Source organism: Sturnira hondurensis, unplaced genomic scaffold (genome assembly GCF_014824575.4).
Source record: "Sturnira hondurensis isolate 20B ecotype Veracruz unplaced genomic scaffold, ASM1482457v3 Scaffold0004136, whole genome shotgun sequence".
NCBI lineage: Eukaryota > Metazoa > Chordata > Mammalia > Chiroptera > Phyllostomidae > Sturnira > Sturnira hondurensis.
In genome coordinates this window covers 18,609,080-18,628,897 of record NW_028076767.1, presented here as the reverse complement: position 1 = coordinate 18,628,897, position 19,818 = coordinate 18,609,080, and the positions used below count along the sequence as shown (strand labels likewise).

At 47.9% G+C, this 19,818-nt stretch overlaps 1 protein-coding gene across 3 annotated transcripts in view; it reads right to left on the bottom strand.

Annotated features, from left to right (window-relative positions):
• Positions 1 to 1,046: 1,046 nt before the first annotated feature.
• The window catches only part of ASXL1 (ASXL transcriptional regulator 1), a 69,332-nt gene continuing 50,560 nt past the window's right edge, over positions 1,047 to 19,818 (bottom strand). For all 3 annotated transcript variants that reach the window (XM_037043849.1, XM_037043850.1, XM_037043851.1), the window contains 9 exons: positions 11,692 to 11,812; positions 11,521 to 11,618; positions 10,876 to 10,969; positions 10,258 to 10,410; positions 8,890 to 9,053; positions 8,701 to 8,797; positions 7,301 to 7,406; positions 6,393 to 7,014; positions 1,047 to 5,903 (listed from right to left, as the gene is read on the bottom strand). In XM_037043849.1, the coding sequence (XP_036899744.1) occupies positions 3,045 to 5,903; positions 6,393 to 7,014; positions 7,301 to 7,406; positions 8,701 to 8,797; positions 8,890 to 9,053; positions 10,258 to 10,410; positions 10,876 to 10,969; positions 11,521 to 11,618; positions 11,692 to 11,812 (4,314 nt within the window). In that variant the 3' untranslated portion in view covers positions 1,047 to 3,044. The remainder of the gene's footprint in view (positions 5,904 to 6,392; positions 7,015 to 7,300; positions 7,407 to 8,700; positions 8,798 to 8,889; positions 9,054 to 10,257; positions 10,411 to 10,875; positions 10,970 to 11,520; positions 11,619 to 11,691; positions 11,813 to 19,818) is intronic.

Genomic DNA, 19,818 nt, shown 5'->3' with positions numbered 1-19,818 from the left:
CTGCAAATTTATGTAGTGACTGTCTGGCTTGGGGCAAGCAACAGTCCGGAGTACTTCCTGTGTGCGAGGCCCTAACAACTCGATGAAGCGGGAACTACTGTCTCCTTTCAGCAACGAGGTTGGCAGGGCGGCAGTGACCCAACCGCAGCAGCGGTGGCTGCAGGGCCTGTCCTCTAACCCACCACACGGTTCTGCCTGCCCACTGAGATCACCTCTGAATCCTAACGGATCCTGAACTCCCGCAGACTGCGTGGACAGATTCTGTGACACACGCACACACCTACACAGCCTCACCACCAGGCGGCTGCCCCGGCACCACCGAGCCCAACCAGCAACTTCTCCCACTGCACCTGTACTGGCAGAACCACACAACTGCAGCCCGAACTGCCCCCAAAGATGCCCCAACACACAAAGCCTATTTTTCTCCAGTTCACAGGAAGCAAGTTAATGGATCCTTCTTTTGAATTCATCTTCACTTCCCATCCTTTTTTAAACTTTTGGCATATTTATACACTCAGATCCTGCCAAGCACAAAATCATGTATTTAAGTGCTCCGGATAAGCCTGAGGACCGAGAAGTCAACCCCTGCAGGCTGGCACGCACTCAGCCTCACTTAAGCAGCGTCAGACGCCACAGTGTGCCAACTCCTCCCTGGCTGCTGCCGCTGCTGCGCAGAGGCGCTGTGTTTATGGCTTTTCAAGGTCGGAACTGTTCACCCTCCCCACAGATCATCAGCCGTTAGGAAGCTCTTGGGCAATCTCAGTCTCGTGGAGGCCGCTGAGATGAGCATCCTCATCACTTCAATTTCTGCTTTCCAGTGCACACCGCGGGCAAGTCTGCCACATCACGCAGGGTCTAAAGACCTATGAAACTGACAAGTTGTGCTTTTAGGTCTGGTCGCACAGAAGCGCTCCTTACGGCATCATGAGCCCCAGAGCCAAGGTGAGCGAGCCGGCACTCGCCCCTTTAATGGCACTTCTACACTCCAGCCTGACCTTCCTTCCCACCCCCGTGGAGCAGCCACAGAAGATGACCGAGACCACAGCGCAGGTTGCACAGGTTTATTTTTCCAATACCACAAGAGACATACAAGAGCAGTGCTTCCCCTGGGCAGCCCCATGGAGCAGACCAGTTTCCAACTGCACCCTAGAGTGGCCCCAAAGGTCACAGCAGAAGGAAGGAGAGGATCAACCACACTTGGGCCTCTGCTCCCTGTCTTTGGTAAACAGATTCTTAAAGTTGACAACTTGCATTGGCCAATACTGCGTTTAAATCACCACCACATTGCCAACTTCCCACTCAGGCTTCAGATGACAAGAATGCCACGTTGGATGAAACGGAAAGAAAAAAAATGAAAAACCTTTCAGATGAAATGAGATCAGCTGCAGTCACACCGATTTTGTACTTCACACAGAAGCGCTCACATGGGGAGACTTAAGTTAAACAAGGGCTCTCAACTCTGAGACAAGTTGAGGTACAAGAAATAAGGCAGGAAGCAGGGTGAGGAAAGACAACTACGGAGACATCTATTTGTTAGAAATGTGTTAGGAGAGAGGCAGGCAGCAGGCCTGGCTGTTTCTTCCCCAACCTGCTGTCAAAAGTGTGTCAAAAGGAGCCCCGTGGCCCCAGGAGAGCACAGGCCCAGGTATTGCTGACGGGCGGTGGCCCCAGAGCTAGGTCGAGACAGCCTACCTGGGGGCTGCCCAGGGCACTCACCCTCGAGTTCAGAAGCACTTAACACTGGTGGTGGTGATTTGTCACACATGGCAGTGAACAGCCAGTGAAGACTGGAGGAGAGATGTGAGGAGCAAGACGCATTTTCTCAGTAGCGGGCAGGCAGGCTGACGGCGGCTCTGCAGGCTACAGCAGGTCCACCAGGTGACCCATGACACAGGTACCGGACCACCCTGGCAGATCACAAGTCACTCACTCACTGCACCCTCAGGTCGGGCAGCACAGCACGCAGCGGCTCTGACACAGGTGGAGAAAAGTCTATTACACCATTTTAATGCAATGATGCCCAAGACGTGAAGTAAGGGAGAGACGTTCATGTTCTCTGTACAATACATCCATTTACAGAATCGGCCAGTACTGTGTACAACATATAAATTACATGATAAAACATTAGAGGTGCATAGAGCATACTTACAGAAGCCCAAAAATTCACTTTATACATCCAAGGATAGTTAAAAATATAAAAATAAGAAACACACACTGCTTTGAAATGTAAAATGACTTTCACATACACAGGTGCGTGGAGATGCCCGCTCCCATGAGTCCAAAGTGATGAGAAGGGTGTCAGGCAGAGGCATTCACCTGCTGAACATCTGGACACCTGACTCCCGAGGTCTACAGATGGCATTTTCAGACAGACAGCCTTATGCCCGACCCCAATGTCCAAGCAGGTCTATTCAAGGTTCCAAAAAGCTCTTATGGGCCAGTGGATTGTAATGAGACAGCAAAGTCCCAAATTTGCTTCAGCAACAAAACCAAAGGTCAAAAGGACTCCATCAATTGGCATCAGGATGAACCTTGACCCTGAGGTCAGCAGGTGCTTGAGCCCCCTGGTGGGCAATGCAGGGAGTTACCGTAGCCCTGGGCTGGTTCTTCCCCAACCATCAGCTCCCCCAGTAGCAGAAGGAAAGGAGGAGGGGAGGGAGCAGTGGAAGACTGACATTTCTACTTAGTTTGGGTAGGTTAGCTCCCTCCCTGGAGAACAAACCTTCCTTCTTCAGTTTCAAGTCCCTCTGGGCTCAGGCAGGCTCCCCACGCCACACCAGGCTCTAACTGTCTACAGGAAGGCTCAGCTGGCCGGTTGGGCTTGAGCAGCCCAACCAATTGCCCTGTGGGAAACCCCTCCAACAAGACGGGAAGGTTGGTGACAGAGAGGGCCTTTAGCACTATAAATTTCAGGGAGAGGCAAGAGCACTCCTGCCTCAAGAGACAGAGTCTATATATCAATGATATTCTGTATACAGATTTAAGATCAATCATTATCAAAATACACACACGAAATATACAACTTTTCCAATGGCCATAATTTATTATCTCACCACAAGGCACAATACACAGAGCTTTGAGGGTCCAATACAGTCGTCGTGGCAGAACGCACCACAGCCCTGGCACATGATCATGGCTTTCAGGCTGCACGCACACTGGAGCGAGATGCTCTCCACTGTGCTGCTGTCGGTGAACATCTGCAAGGAAAGTGATGCACTGTGGCTCGCACCGAAGTTAGCTTTGTGGCTCAGCTGCACCACACTTCCAGCAAGGCCTTTGGGGAAGGTTGGGGAGCTGGAGGAGTAATTAAAGCTGGTGGAACTTAGCTGGAGTTTGGATAGTTTCCCATAAAATGCCTGTTTGATGTTGAGTTGGGAGGGGATAGAAGAAGGCTCCAGAGGCTGACTGAGCCCTTTCCCAGGCTCTCGAGGCAATTTCCAGAAGGGCAGGTCAAGGACAAAAGGCATTGCCTGCAAGTGATCCACCAGATCCCGAGGACCAGGCCCGACTGCATTTCTGTTCTCTGCATTCGCCTTGAGAGGCACCCCCACAAAAGTCTTCTCACTCTTGATGCTGCCAACAGAGGCAGGTGGTGGCTTTGGAACCCAGTCCTCCCTGGCAGTCTGCACCCCACCAGACACAGAGATTTTACTTGTCCCCAACTTCCTACTGGGAAAGCCAGGAGGGGCATCAGCAGGCAGCGGTGTTGGCTCCACAGGCCGAGGGCACTGAAGGGCTGCCGCCAGGTTCCTAGAGCCAAAGAGCTTCTTCCCTTGGCCTCCGGCACTGTTCTGACCACCCAGGGCCCGACTTATCTGATCAGGACCCACGGAGACCACATTTGGAGGTGAGAAACAAGAGGCTCTCGAGGTAGTGAGATTTCCTGGACCTCTGCCTGGAGCAGCATTTGAATTACTGCCCTGGGGCAGATCACGGCCTGCCTTCCGTTCTTCACAACTGAAAGAAGAGAACTGCTCTTTGGAATCCACTTCTACTTTCCCAAAGGCAGCCGTCAGATTTGTCACTGGATACAGGGAGTCTGAACTTGGGACCACCTTGGAAATCTTTTGGGGCGTTCCTGGAGCCTGGGTGGCCTCCAGCCTGGTGAGACCAGCGTTTGCCTCACGGCTGTCAGGGCTGCTCCTGCCAACCACACCACCGCTACTCCCAGCATCTCGCAGAGATCCCATCCGCTGCTCTTTCGCAAGCGGGAGTCGTGGGCACTCAGGTTTGCTGCCAGAGAGGGCTGGAGGAAGAACCTTCTCCAGGGGCAAGCTGCCCTGCAGTAACTGCATTACGAGTGGGTTAGCGGCCTCCACGGAGGACCCAGGCCTGCCCAGGGGTGCAGGTCTCGGCTGACACTCAGTACTGGCTAGCAGCAGGGACTCTGGGATCTTCTGCGGAATCGCACATACACGAGACACCCAGCTCTGAGGAGCAGCGATCCTGTCTGTCCTTGTAACCAGACTCTGGTCACCATTCACCTTGGAGAGCACGGCAGGACGGTCCCAGTCGTGCTTCTCCTTCTCCTCCTTGTCCACCACCGAGGAGCTCTTCGTCACCGTGGCTTCACCAGGGTCGGCCTCACTGCCCTCCTCAGAAAGATGGCCTTCGAAGTCAGAGGCTGTGTCTGTGGACTCACCATGAGGACTCAGTGCTTCAGAGTCTCCATTGATTTTCAGCTTGTTACCATCCACCTGTCTGCAGTTGCCTGTGCTGTCGACGTAGCCCCGAGACGTCACTGCCCAGAGTGAAGGACGGTTAGGCAGATCTAGGCCCTCTTCAGCTGTCAACCCCTCAGGCAATGCAGGAATGGGGGCAGCCGCCTTGCCCCACTCCTCTCCGACCTGGGGCTCAACAGCTGGACCGTTCTCTCTGGAACCTGGTTCAGGCTGTCCCACTGCCCCCTCCTGTGACAGGCCAGGCACCCGAAGAGCAGCACCATCAGAGACGAGGGCCTCGGTTTTCAAGTCTTCTTTTCTAGTAGCACTTTCCCGCACGGGTGGGCGTGACTCACCAAGCCCTAACTCACCATCAGATTGTCTGTCCTCCAGGCAGCCGGCCAATGATGATTCAGGGGTACAGCTGGGGGTCACATTCACAGGATCCTTCATGGTTGCATTACTGTCACCGTCCAGAGCCCGGCCAGTTCTGTCTTCTATTACAACATCCCCCACCAAAGACTGAACAGGACCACTGTTGGTGGGGACAGTGGGTCCCTGCTCCTCATTATCCCTTTCCCAAGAAGTGGTACCAGACTCACATTCAGTTCTAACATCTAAATGCAACAGAGGCTGTGCAACTGCTCTCTCGGGTGCTGGGGTTTTGGAGGAATATGGGGGCAAAGCCTGACACGGCTGGTCCCCAGTTGGGGCAATGGGGAGTTGGGAGGCATCTTCCGGGCCGCTTGTGCCTGGTGCCCCCCGCAGTGGGCAGCTCTCCTCCCCTCTGAGAGAGGCCACGTGCTCCCTCCTGGCTCTGGGCGTGGCAGTTCCAGCCGCGGCATGCTCCTCGTTCAGAGGACAAGGCGGCAGTAGTTGTGTTCGCTGTAGATCTGACGCACACTCTCCAGGGGTTCTGGGGGCCCCCCTGGGCTCAGGGCGGCCACAGGCCTCACCACCATCACGACCGCTGCCGCCTCTGCCACCTCCCTCATCGGTGGCCCTGCCGCCACCTCCACCCGGGCCACCCCCCCCTCCGATGGCAGTAGCGGCCGCCTCTCGATGGCAGTGGTGGCCCCTCGCCCCTCGGACCTGCAGAGCACGGGCTTTAATGTCTGCGAGGGTCCTGGCGCCAGTCCAGCCCCGGTAGGAGGACTCCGTGACGGGGACAATGCGGGGGCATATCTGGTAAGTGGGCTGACCTTTAACCACCCAGGGTGGTTTGATACGTGAAAGTTGTATCTGCAAAAGAAGAATTGGAAATCAGTTTTAATTGCCTGGGTGTTTAGACCTAGGCACTATAAAGCTAAATGAGGATTCTAATAGTTTAGGGGCTATGGCCTAGACAATCAAATCATTTTCCTTAAAAATTAAATTGTCGTGGTCAAGCACCTGTCCACAACACCACACCATTCCAAGAAGGTTCTACTCAAAGGCTGTTACATGCTGCACTTCTAAATTTACTTTCTGGTGGGACCACGAGCGCCACTATACAAAGAATCTACCACCACCCAGGAAGTCCCAAACCCCATGGGAGTCTGACCCCTGGAGGTAACTTCAGCAGAGTGAACACACAAGTGCGGCAGAACAGAACCTCACTCCCCTGATCGTCAACTCGGTCTCAGGAATGGATCTCTTGTACAGGACTCTACATGCCCACATAACCAACACAAGAGCCTGACAAAGGGGCTCCACAAATCTCCTGGCCCTCAAGGGGAAGGAGCCTCCTACCCGGATAGGCGGGACTTTGGGCTCCTCTTTGGTGGGCTGTGGCTTTTCGGAGTGAACACTTTCAATTGTGTTACGAAAGGACTGACGGTCTTCAAGCCGGGGCTTCTTTTCGGGAAAGGACGCAGAGGCTGCCTCCTCAAAGGACTTCCTCTTCTGATCCTTAGGTTCCTGATCAACAGTCTCCTGGTGCAAGCTGGGAATTCTGTCTGGAGAGGCAGAGGCCCGTGCCAGGTTGTCTGGATCGGCCTGGATCCGAGAAGCCCCAGTTTCCACCGTGAATCTGGGGCCCTCGGGGTCAGGGGCTGCAGAGGATGTGCCGGGCAGGTGGGGACTGCCTGCCCCTGCTGAGTCAGCCTTGGCCTCCCCATCCTTGCAGAGGGGCACGTCTGGTGCATCTTTTAGAATCCCTCCTTGGTCTAGCTCCTGTTTTTTGTACAGATTCCTTCTCGCTCTGGTTCGGAGATCTGGCCGAGAGCGTTTCTTGAAGTGCCCATCTCGCTGCCGGGCGGCCGGACCACGCTGTGGCCTTGCTGATTCACCTGAGACACGCAAGTCACTCTTGATTCCAGTCTCCTCTTGGCCCACATTCTGCTGCAACAACTCTTCTCTGGTCAAACCCAATCTGCAAACCAAATGCACACCATCAGTTACAGGGCAGAGAAGCCATATCTAATTCCCTTCCATGAATGACACACACCCAGATATTAGCTATCTCGGAACAAAATACACCTGCAGTGCACAGCACTAGCCACAGGAAAACCCCTGGTAGCTTCCCTATGGTGGGCACTAGGCCCCATGAGCCGAGGCACCTCGACCTCCACGTTCCCATCCAACCCAGAAGTACGCATGACTTTGTGTCTTTATCCCCCAAAAGCTGGACCAACACTCACAGCAACCAAGTGCCTTACTTCTGTCCATAGTAATCCTCAAAGAACTTCTCTTTCCACTGTTCCACCTTCTTCTCCTTCTCCATTTCCTGTCGTATCCTGACTTGCATCTCATGAGTGAATTCACCTGGAGAGAAGTAACACTTTCTGAGCACATGCACTCAGGATGTGCGTGCTACCTCCTCAGTTTTCAGTGACTTTGGGGAGTTTAGAGATCTTTTTTAACTCTCGCTATCTTCATGCTGGTTCCCGTCTCCTCCAAAGAATCTCTAACATCATGTTCTCATTCAGGACAGAACTAACATGCCTGTTACAGGGAAGTTCATGCTTCCCTAGGGTGATTAGTCATCAAACAGCAAGCAACACACTGTTCAAAAAAGCAAATCAAAAACCAACCGAACAAAGAACCATTCTTACTTCCTGCACAGAAAAAAGTTAACCTAGCAGGCCTGACTACACACCCTCAGAAAGGCCTGCTTACACGGCTGGCCCTTGGCTGACATCTGGGAACCTGGATATGGAGAGGGTTCCCGCCCCCTAACTGATACGAATGGCTCACTGCACCTAAACTGTTTCTGTAAACAAGACAGTTTATGACAAGCACCCGCCTTCCTTTGGGGAATCTGGAATTTGGGTATGTGCCAGGCACAAGCATGCTACATAGTTAGCTTCCAATAAAACCCTGGGCACCAAGTCTTCAATAAGCTTCCCCGGTAGACAACATTTCACACGTGTTATCATAACTCGGTGGGGGAATTCAGTGCATCCTGTGAGACTCCACTGGGGGAGGACCTTGGAAGTTTGCTCCTGGTTTCCCTGGACTTTACTCCGGTCGTCTTTGCCCTTTGCTGATTTTGTTCTGCAGTCTTTTGCTGTAATGAACTATAGCCATGAAGACAACTATACTGAGTGCTATGAGTCCTCCTAATGAATTAATGAACTTGGAAGGTGTCTCAGGGACCTCCCAAGATACCCCCCTTGTTGCTTCCCCACAAAATTACATTAGAAGCTAACAATCACTCCAAGTGACAATGTCTAAAATAGAGCATCTAATGAAGATTAATGTGAAGTTGAATGCCATGGTGCACTTTCTTCCACCCATCCAGACAACACCATATGCTTATTGGGGAAAAAAAGGACTGGACAGTTTTCATAATGAAGAGGCAATGCAAATGGACACACACACACACAAAGCAGTAAAAGCCCCAATACTCTGAGCCTTCTTTAGAGCTACGGAGCACACTGACACCTGCCACGTTTATCAGTATTATGAGGAAAGTCTCTGCCTTATACTACATATCCCTTGGGGGAGAAAGAAGAGATTGTTGAAAACAAGTGTTTGAGTTTTAACACCAGGAGACCAGTGACACCACCCACGGCAGGCACCTCTTGAGCCATCGGAGATGAGAACCTCTACTCACCATCAGCTAGGCGCTCCCGCCAGCTCTGGGCCGCATGGGTGAAAAACTCATTATTCAGTGCACTGCTGCTGAGACGCAGCAGGCCATCTGTCCCCACCTAGAAGGATCAGGCAAATAATCCAATAAATAAAAAACTTACAAAGACACAGGAGCCCAGAGAGAAGCAAAGAGGAGGCTACCTATCCGTACCTGTCTGTCCACTTCCGGCAGCAGGAAGAGGAGTTGCTGCTGGAAGTGGGATGGCAGGGCGTGGAAGGTCCGCGAGTTTATCAGGGCCCGGAGGTTGGTGTTGACAAGAATGGACCCAGGCGTCTCAAAATCTATTTCTTCCCCTCTGTTGCGCTTCATTTGACCTGTGATTTTTAAAGCAGTAAAAAGCAAGGTGTAGATTTTCAGCTTTTTAAAGCAAAAAAGCAAATGCTAACTGATGGGAAAAAACTCTGGTGGCAACAACCGGGCAACCCAGAACTTATCAGCACATAATACGCTCAACTACCAGTCCACCAGGACCTGCATGTCGCAGTTACTCTCTCCATTGCCATCGAACCTGCGAGAGCACTTGGGCTCGCCTCCTCTCAGACAAGCCCGCACCAGGCTGTGCCACAGCCTGAAGAGGACACTCTCCCCACAGAGAACCAGGCAGGGGGCAGGGGTCTGACTCTCCCTCCCAAGCTGGAGAACAGGCTCCACAAGTCAACTGGTGAAACGATGGAAGTTGTTTAACACAGATTGAGGGAGCACACTACGGGCAAATCTGCAGAAGCCTCATTGTAAATGCACTGAGAGGTATGATCTCCATGCAGGAAGGTACTAAGAGTCGTTTAAAAAGTCAATACCTCTCACAGAAGCCTCAGCAAATGTTACTTGTACTTAGAATAGAGAGACCTCTGAGACCTCAGATTTAGCAATGCTGATCAGCTGGAAAAGCAGACTTACTTCCCACTTGGGCAATGTTTTATTCTAATTTTCATAAGCCAAAACAAGTCCTCTTAATGGTTTCTTGTGACCCACTTACAAAAAGCCTGCACGTGGGCTTTGAGAGATAAATCCTGAAAGAGCCAACAGCATACTGGCCTTGCAAGGAGCCCTACAGGGTGTGGGAGGTGCACACTACTGAATGTGTTTGCATCTTCCCAAGTCAACTCAGGCTTCCATTCCACATGCTGACGAGGTTGTAGAAAGGGCACCTGACAGAAACTAAACTGCTGAGAACACATGCGGCAGGACATTCGTTATCCAAGAAAGAAAATGGGTGTTGGAATTCTTCACTAAGAAGCTCAGAAGGAGTTCTCGCTTCCTCAAACACTGACTGAACAGTGCCACCAAGGCAGGCACAGTCTGGGCCCTACAGGGACAGACAAGGAGCGACGTGGCACCATCTCTGCCCACAAGTTCTCCTCTCTCAGTCTAGCAAAGATGATCTACACGTGGAATAGGCAAAATGCAAGGTGGAAACAAAACAGAGGGCCACCCAAGATAAACGGCTAAACAAAGTACATGTCACTTGGCATGTGGGGCCCCCTCTACAGGCAGAAAAATGAGTGCCAAGACACTCACCTGTGGCTGGCTTCCGGAAGCCTCTCAGGAGCGGGGCAGAGTCCCGGGCGACCTCAGCCTGGCCACGAATAGCAGCGCTGCCCAGGGCCAGAGAGCCGCTGCTGCTGCTGGACGGGCTGCCGCTCTCGCCATCGGCATGGCGGCCCGAGAACCCTGAAGGCACAGCATTCCACTGGTCAAAAGTATCACCCGCCGTGCCCATGTCTCCCAGACAAGCTTACTTCTCCCAGCTCTCCCTGAGATGCTGCCAGCGACACTGGGTGCTTCCTGGCCCAGCCTTGGGCTGTGAGAGCTCAACACCTGATGGGCTGGCTTTAAAATATCATGTAAAAATGCCGAACTGCTGTCTCAGTGTGCACAGCACCACACCTTTTACAAGCACCTGCACTGCACACTCCCTCACTAGACCCTCACAACCTCCCTGTGAGGCACATGGGAGGGCACAGCAGAGCCCAGCACTGGCACCTCAGGCAGGTCTCACCACCACAGCGCGCTGCCTGCCCAAGGAGGGGCTCCTGACTCCACTGGCATCACATGACCTAGAGGTCAGAGACCTGCCAGAGGGAGGCAGGTGCCAGGGCTGCGAAAGGGGCACCCCAATCAAGAGTTTACACATACCTGACGCAGATTCCACGTGGGCCCCGTTTACCTTCAGAGGAGTCAGGACAACTCGAGGCAGCATCACCCCGGTCTTTTTCTTCTGCTTGTTTGCCTATATTCCCAGAGGGAATACAGAAAGAGCCCGAGTCACCTGCAGGGCCACAGCAGCAGTCCCCCTCGACTGCATCTCCACTGTCTTATAAAACCCAGTTTGTATTCGACCAGCGTGGGCAGGTAACACCGACAGCAGCACTGACTGTTAATGGGCCAGGTGCCGGCCCTGTGCCACGCCTCACCCAAGCTGAAAAGAATCTATCATCATCCCCATTTTAAAGGTAAGGAATTTGGCCCAAAGACCCAAAGCTAGTGAGTGAAAAGGCCGTAATTCAAACCACTGACTTCCAGGCTCACGTTCTCCCCACTCTGCGCTGTGCTCTACTTCCCCCTGCATTATCCAGCCATGATAAAGAAAAAAACAAATCACTGCTCTCAGACCTATGACCCACTTTTCCTATGACCCACTTTTAAAGGGTACTAACAGGTGGAGACCAAACTGATTTCCTCTGCTCTGCAAACACGCCCACAGTTAACCGCAGGAGGAAGAGTCGTGTCTCTTCCTGGCCTCACTTATCTCCCAGCCCAGTCACCAACTCTCCTCCCTACCTGCGAGGAAGCTCTGTAGCTGTCCCTGGGATTGGAAAGAGGCCGACTCTGAGATTCCGTAGAGCAGGATGCATTCGAAGATGTTTCATCGAGTGATACTGGAACGAAGGGAAATAAGTTAGTCCTTAACAATCGCTGTGGCTCTTCACCCACCTTATTAAGGGAACTTACCATCATTCTCACCACTCACAGTGCTGGTTTCATTAGACCCACAGCTTTCCACGTCAGCTGTGTCCTCTGGCTCTTCTCCCTCCACTGCAGCTGGACTGCGAGACCACTGCAGGGCATCCTTCTGTGACGGCCAAGGGAAACTCGGGTGAGCAAAACCCTGCAAAATCCTCCAAGCTCAGCAGTCACCTCTAACTGTGTACACTGCTTCTCCCTTCTAACCAACCTTTCTCAGCAAGTTCTTTTCACACATATATCAAGAAAGTTAAATAAAACTTGCACCCAATCATTCATTTAACATTTAAGAGGCGCCTCCTATAAGTTACACCATGCTAGTTTGGCAGGGGTGGGGTAGGGTCGGGTGGGGATAGTTACTGGGAGTGGGAAACAGGAACCTGCCCTCAAGGAGCTGAGTGGAGTAGGGGAGAAAGTCAAACCCCTACTACGAGGCACAGTGAGAGAGGCGCACAGAGAACAGGAGCTGCCAGGAGAAGGCATCTAAGTTACTAGGTTGAAGGGAAGAAGGCATGGAGGACAGAAAGTAAGGAGCTGAGTTTTAAAAGATGTTAGCTTAAATTTTTTTAATTAAAAAAATAAATAGCCCTGGCTGGTGTAGCTCAGTGGATTGAGCATGGGCCTGCGAACCACACAATCGCAGTTCGATTCCCAGTCAGGGCACATGCCTGGGTTGCAGGCCAGTTCCCAGCAGGGGACACACCAGAGGCAACCATACATTGATATTTCTCTCCCTCTCCTTCCCTGCCCCTCTAAAGATAGATAAATAAAAATTTAAAAATAAACAAATAAATAAATAAACGAAAGACGTTAACTTGTAGGCTAATCGGTTGGCGGTGGTGTGGAAGGAGGGAGTTCTAGACAATGGGATGAGCGATGTAGAAGAGCATTTCAAACTCAAAGAAACCTCAAATTTCGGTAGGTATGTGGGCATTTGGGTGTGTGAGGAGGCTCCAGATCTCTCTAGCAAGAGGGCGGTAAGACGCTGGGTGCTGAGGGATTAAGATTTTGATGGTTCTACAGTCAGGGGAATGATTAGTTTTAGGAATTTCATTCTGTTGAGCACGGGAAGTCAGGAGGCAGGAAGAAGAGTCAGACTCTGAAAGAAGTGAAAATGGCGAAGAGCCAAACCGAAGTAAGGCGGCGGGGACGGAGCTGGACAACACAGGAGGGCTCCGTTCCAAGTTTTCATCCAATAAATGCTTCTCCCAACAGGTGCTACTGTTGAGGCCCAGAATTAAATCCCACCCATCCCAAGGAAAACTCGGCAACCACCTCACACCTCAATGCCAGGAAGGAGTACAAATGAATACTGGCGTTTGGAGAGAAGAGGAGCAGAAATAATTGGGGATGGAATGTCCCCTTCTTTGAATAAAAATATGTGAAGAGGGTAGGTAAAATCATGGTTTTCCCTCTTATAAATATATCAGAATTTATAAGGAAATCCACAACTATATAATTCATCAACTTCATGAGTCCCTTTATCTACAATATTAAGTTTTTATCAATTTATTTTCGAGGTAACCGTAACGCCATGTGGCCCCTGATGAAAATGAGTTTGACACTCCTGATCTAGACCATATAAATGAGTAAAAAAATAAAAATAAAAATAAAAATACAGAAGAAAAATAGGCAGAAGATGTGAATTAGGCACCACACCAAAGAGGATGTCCAAAAAACCAACATCTGAATTAAAAGGTATTCACCACAACGATGAGGAAGATACTCATGCAAATTAAAACCACAATGAAGTATCATCACATCTTTGAGAAGAGCTAAAATGCAAGTTAACAATACCAAGCAGTGTTGGTGAGGATGTAAAACGGGTACACTGAAAACAGATCCAACCATGGAGATCATGCTTTGGCATTATCTGGTACAGCTGAAGATAAACATCCTGCGACCCAGCAATGTCAGCCCTCGGGGTGGATTCCCTAGAGAAGTACATGTCTGTACACATCCCAACTCACACCTGCATGTTAATGGCAGCGCCATCTGTAACATGGGCTATGAACGACCTAAGTGCCCGTCATCAATATTATCAATATAGTCAGTGTACTCAATACACAGACATTATAAAATGAAAAATAAGCCAACTACAGCCATGCACAACAATATGGATTCTTAAAAACAAAATACTGAATGAAAGAACAAAAGAATGCATAGCGTAATAATTCCATCTATAAAAAGTTCAGAGACAGACAAGATTAAACTATAGTGTTGCGGATGCAAATACAAGTGGGAAGTAATAAAAAGCAGGAAAATAACTTCCATAAAGTCAGGACAGTAGTTGCCTTTGGGGGAGCGCGGGGGCTGTAATTAGAAAGGGTTATGTGGTGGCTCCCCGCCATGTCAGAGGTCTTGGCGTGAGCAATAGCTAAAAAGGTGCTTACAGGCACATGCCTCAGAGACACGCAGGGTCGGTTCCAGATCACCACGGATACAGCAGGAAACCGTCACGTGACCTTTTTGGTTCCCCAATAATATAAAAGTTAACTTTATATTGTAGTCTATTAAGTATGCAATAAATAGCATTAGGCCTTAAAAAAAAACAATGTACATGCCTTAATGACAAAATATTTTATAGCTAAAAAATGCTACCCATCACCTGAGCCTTCGTGAGCCATAGCCATTTTGGCGGGTAGAGGGACTTGCTGACTGACCAGAATAGCGGCTGCTGAAGGGTGGGGCGACTGCTGCAATTTTCTGAGACAACAGCGAAGTATGCAGCGCCGATTCTTCCTCTCATGAATTACTACTCTGTAGCATGATACCATCTGATAGTGTTTTACCCACAGCAGAACGTCGGTCAAAATTGGAGTCAACCCCCTTAAGCCCTACAACTGCTTTATCAACTAAGTTTATGTAACAGTCTAAATCCTTTATTGTCACCAAGAGTAGATTCCATCTCAAGAAACCACTTTCTTTGCTCATCCTTGGGAAACAACTCCTCATCTGCTAACGTTCTGTCAAGAGATGCAGCAGTTCAGTGACATCTTCAGGCTCCACTTCTGACTGTAGTTCTCTGGCTGTTTCTACCACATCTGCAGTTACTTCCTCCACTAGGTTTTGAACCCCCGTAGGTTATCCATGAGGGTTGAAATCAACTTCTTCCAAACTCCTGTTAATATGAGTATTTGATCTCTCCCATGAATCACCTACATCCTTACTGGCATCTAGAATGATGAATCCTTTCCAGAAGGTTTTCAATTTATGCTGTGGATAGGAATCACTGTCTACAGCAGCTACAGCCTTACCAAATGTATTGCTTAAATAATGAGACTTGAAAGTCAAAATTACTCCTTGATCCAAGGGCTGCAGAATGGATGTTGTGTTAGTAGGCATGGAAACAACATTAATCTCGCTGTACCTCTCCATCAGAGCTCTTGGGTAATTGAGTGCATTGTCACTGAGCAGTAATATTTTGAAAAGAATCTTTTTTTTCTGAGCAATAGGTCTCAACAGTGGGCTTAAAATATTCAGTGAGCCAAGATAAACAAATGTGCTGTCACCCTGGCTTTGTCGTTCCATTTGTAGAGTACAAGCAGAGGAGATTTAACATAATTCTCAAGGGCCCGGCCCTAGGATCTCCAGAACAGCATTATGAGCATTGGCTTCAACTTCAACTCACCAGCTGCATTAGCCCCTGTAAGTCAGCCTGTCCTTTGAAGCTTTGAGGCCAGGCTCTGACTCCTCTCTAGCTATGAAGTCCTAGATAGCATCTCCTTCTAATATATGTGTTTCATCTACACTGAAACTCTGTTGTTTGGGGTCGCCAGCCTCATTAACTAACTTAGCTAGATCTTCTAGATAATGTGCTGCCATCTCCTAAATCAGCCATAGCTGCTTCGGTGGAAACACTCTTACGTTATGGAGAGGGCGTCTTTCTTCAAACACCACAATCCAACTTCTGCTAGTTTCAAACTTCTCTGAAGTTTTCTAAACTCTCTGTCTTCAGAGGACTGAAGAGAGGGCCCTGCTGTGGGTAAGGCACTGGCTTAAGGAATGTTGTGGCTGGTTTGATCTTCTATCTAGACCACTAAAACTTTCTCTGTATTAGCAGTAAGACCGTTTTGCTTTCTTACCATTCGTGTTTTCATTTCCTTCAAGAGCTTTTCCTCTGCATTCACAATACAGCTAATTGACACTAGAGGCCCAGCTTTCGGCCTATCTAGGCTTTCCAATGCTCCCCCTCACTAAACTTAATCGCATCTGATTTTCAATTTAAAGCAAGAGATGTGCATTCTTCCTTTCACTTGAACACTTAGAGGCCATTTACAGTTATAAATTGGTCCAATTTCAAGTCATCCTTCTGTCGCAGGGACTGGGGAGGCCCAAAGAGAGGGAGAAAGGGTAACAGCCAGTCAGAGCAGTCGGAACATGCACCACGTTTATCGATGAAGTCACCATCTTATATGATGAATGAATGTAGTTATGACACCGCAAAAACTATTACAATAGTATAGTATCAAAGAGCACTGATCACCTTAAGAACTATATGAATAAAGTTTGAAATATTGAGAGAATTACCAAAATGTGACCAAGACACAAAATGAGCAAATGCTCATTGGAAAAACGACACTGGCAGACTTGCTAGAGGAGAGGCTGCCATAAACTTTCAACTTGTTTAAAAAAAAATGGATACCTGTGAAGTGCAATAAAGCAATGCACAAAGTGCACCTGAACAGTATCTCCATCAAGGAACACTACTATAGACAGTCATTTGAAAAACCACTGCAGAATATTTAGTAAGAAAAATGTTGATGAAGCAAATGGTGAATTAAGCACTTCAACTTCATCCCATCGTGTTTTTAAAAATAAATATTGTGTGAATATTTACTTACAACAGACAAAAAGAAATATACCTAAGGTATTAACCAACACCACTTCTAGGTGGTGGAGTTGTGAGTTACTTCACTGTCTTCTTGACTTTGGGTATTTTCTACAATTAAATTGTGGGGTTTTTGTTTGTGTTTGTTTTGGGTTTTTTTTGGATGATCAAGAAAGTAACATTAAAAAAAGAAAAAGAGCCCTGGCTGGCGTAGTTCAGTGGATTGAGCGCGGGCCTGCAAACCAGGCGATCACGGTTCGATTCCCAGTCAGGGCACATGCCTGGGTTGCAGGCCAGTTCCTTGCAGGCTAACTACCAGCAGGGGACGCACAAAAGGCAACCATACATTGATGTTTCTCGCCCTCTCTCCTTCCCCTCTAAAGATAAATAAACAAATAAAATCTTAAAAAAAAAAAAGAAAAAGAAAGTAACATTTAGAAAGAAAAACTAGGGTGCTAAGCACTGGACTGCCAGCTAAGTCAAATCTCCTTCCTGTAGACCCCAGCACCTGGGAACACATGGTGGTGACTACAATTCTCATTAACTAACCAAATGGAGGCACTGTCCACTTGTTTGCAATTCAAACTACCCAAGGTTTCTAAAGTCATACATTCTCAGTAAAAAGCTAACAGGAAAACAAAACGTTTTCTCCTGTTTCTTTCAGAGAGAGGGGAAGAGAGTGAGAAAGAGAGGGAGACAAACACTGATGTGGCAAGAGATACATCAACTGGTTGCCTCTCTCACAATCCCCCAACTGGGGACCTGGCCTGCAACCACCCACTGAGCCATACCAGTCAGGGCCTTGTGCAGAACTTTTTATGGCAATGCTTTTCATTTCTCATGGGTTAGTATCTAACAATAGAATTGCTGGGTATAGGATACATGAATGTTTCACTTCATTTTTTTAAACTGCCAAACATTTCCAAAAAGTTACACTCCCCAAAGCACTTAAGTTCTAAATGCTCCACAAGCTCACACCACTTGGTGCTGTCAGTCTTCTTTTGGCCATTCTAGAGGGGTGCCTGATTGTGGTTTTATTTTTCATTTTCCTGATGAAAAAAGACATTGAGCACTTTTTAATGTGCTTATTGGCCATTCTCATCTCTTCCTTTGTTAAGTACCTCTTCAAGTCTTTTGCTTATTTTTTGAGTTGTCTTTTTTTATTATACTCATAGGAATTCTTTATTCTATTGATCAATAATATTCTATTATTGATCACGGGCTTCATGAATTATGTTTCACATTTTAGACACTTTCATATAGAAATAATTTTAAATTTAGAAGCTTGAAATTTACAGAGTAGCTGCAAGAATAAACACAGTACAAAAATACCTGGCATAAACTTTTTACCCATATTCACCTACTAACACAAATGTTTTTAAAATACATTAAATTATACTAGTTTGGCTAAGAGGCTAGTAATGGGGAATATAAAGCAATCAGCAGTAATAAACCTGAACAACACATTTCTCCGTAAGTTGGATGTTTTTACAAATAAAAGCACTGTGAATGTAACAAGCCCCAAATATGAATAACACTAAATTTTAATGAAGTTTAAACTGACAAAATTAGATAGAAAAGATAAGCAAATCTCAGGTATGTCTTTCCTTTCTTTTTGGGTCTGATGAACCTTTCCTGAGCAAGGAATGAGTAGTTTCTTAGGAAAGGCTGATCTGTGGGCTGTTTTAATATAAGCTGTTAAAAACTAAGAACACACTGACCATTCAACAGTACACCAGAGTCCCTAATACAAAAAAAAAAAACACCCCGACTGGTGTAGCTCAGTGGACTGAGTGCCAGCCTGGGAACCCAAGGGGTCACGGGTTTGATTCCCAGCCAGGGCACATGCCCGGGTTGTGGGCCGGGTTCCCGGGTGCGGAGTACGTGAGAGGCAACCACACACTGATGTTTCTCACCCTCTCTTTATCCCTTCCTTCCCCTCTGTCTAAAAACATAAATAAAATCTTTATTGGGGGTGCAGGGCTGGCAATACAAGACAGAAAACTATACTTGAACAAGAATTAAATTTAAAAAAATTTAAAAAACACCACATACACATAAAAAAAAAAAGCAGTAAGGAACTAGAAAAGGTAAGCGTGTCACAATTTCCAGAGAGCATAATTATGAATATTGAAGATTCAAGAGATTCAGACCTAGTAAGAAATTCTGCAAGGTTGTGAGATGCAAGATATTTAAAAACTTAAGTGATCCTAAAATCAGCAATAACACCATCGGTTACAAAATGCAATTTATTTATTTTTTTAATATATTTTATTGATTATACCATTACAGTTGTTCTATTCCCCCCCTTCATTCCCCTCCACCCGCACACTCCCTTCCCCACCATTCTCCCCCCCTTAGTTTATAACCACATGTCTCAAGTTCTTTAGATTCTATATTTACCCCACTATTCTCGCCCTCCACCCTATCTATTTTCTACCTACCATCTATGCTATTTTCTGTGCCTTCTGCCCCATTCTCCTCCTCCCACTCCCCTGTTGCTAACCCTCCATGTGTTCTTCATTTCTATGGTTCCACTCCTGATCTAGCTGTCCTCTTGGTTTGCTTTTGTTTTAGGTGTGGTTGTTAATACCTGTGTGTTTGCTGTACTTTCACTGTTAATATTATTCATCATCTTTTCCTTATATAAGTCCCTTTAGCATTTCATATAATAAGGGCTTGGTGATGATGAACTCCTTGAACTTGACCTTATCTGAGAAGCACTTTATCTGTCCTTCCATTCTAAATGAAAGCTTTGCTGGATAAAGCAATCTTGGCTGTAGGTCTTTGGATTTCATGACTTGGAATACTTCTTTCCAGCCCCTTCTTGCCTGTAAGGTCTCTTTTGAGAAATCCGCTGACAGTCTGATGGGTACTCCTTTGTAGGTGACTGTCCCCTTATCCCTTGCTGCTTCTAGGATTCTCTCCTTCATTTTAGTCTTGGCTAATGTAATTATGATGTGCCTTGGTGTGTTCCTTCTTGGGTCCAACTTCTTTGGCACTCTCTGAGCTTCCTGGATTTCCTGGAAGTCTATTTCCTTTGCCAGACTGGGGAAGTTCTCCTTTATTATTTGTTCAAATAAGTGTTCCACTCGTGGCTGTTTCTTTCCCCCTTCTGGTACCCCTATAATCTGGATGTTGGAACATTTAAAGATGTCCTGGAGGTTCCTAAGCCTCTCCTCATTTTTTTGAATTCTCATTTCTTCATTCCTTTCTGGTCGGATGTTTCGTTCTTCCTTCTGGTCCATTCCATTGATTTGAGTCCCAGTTTCCTTTCCATTGCT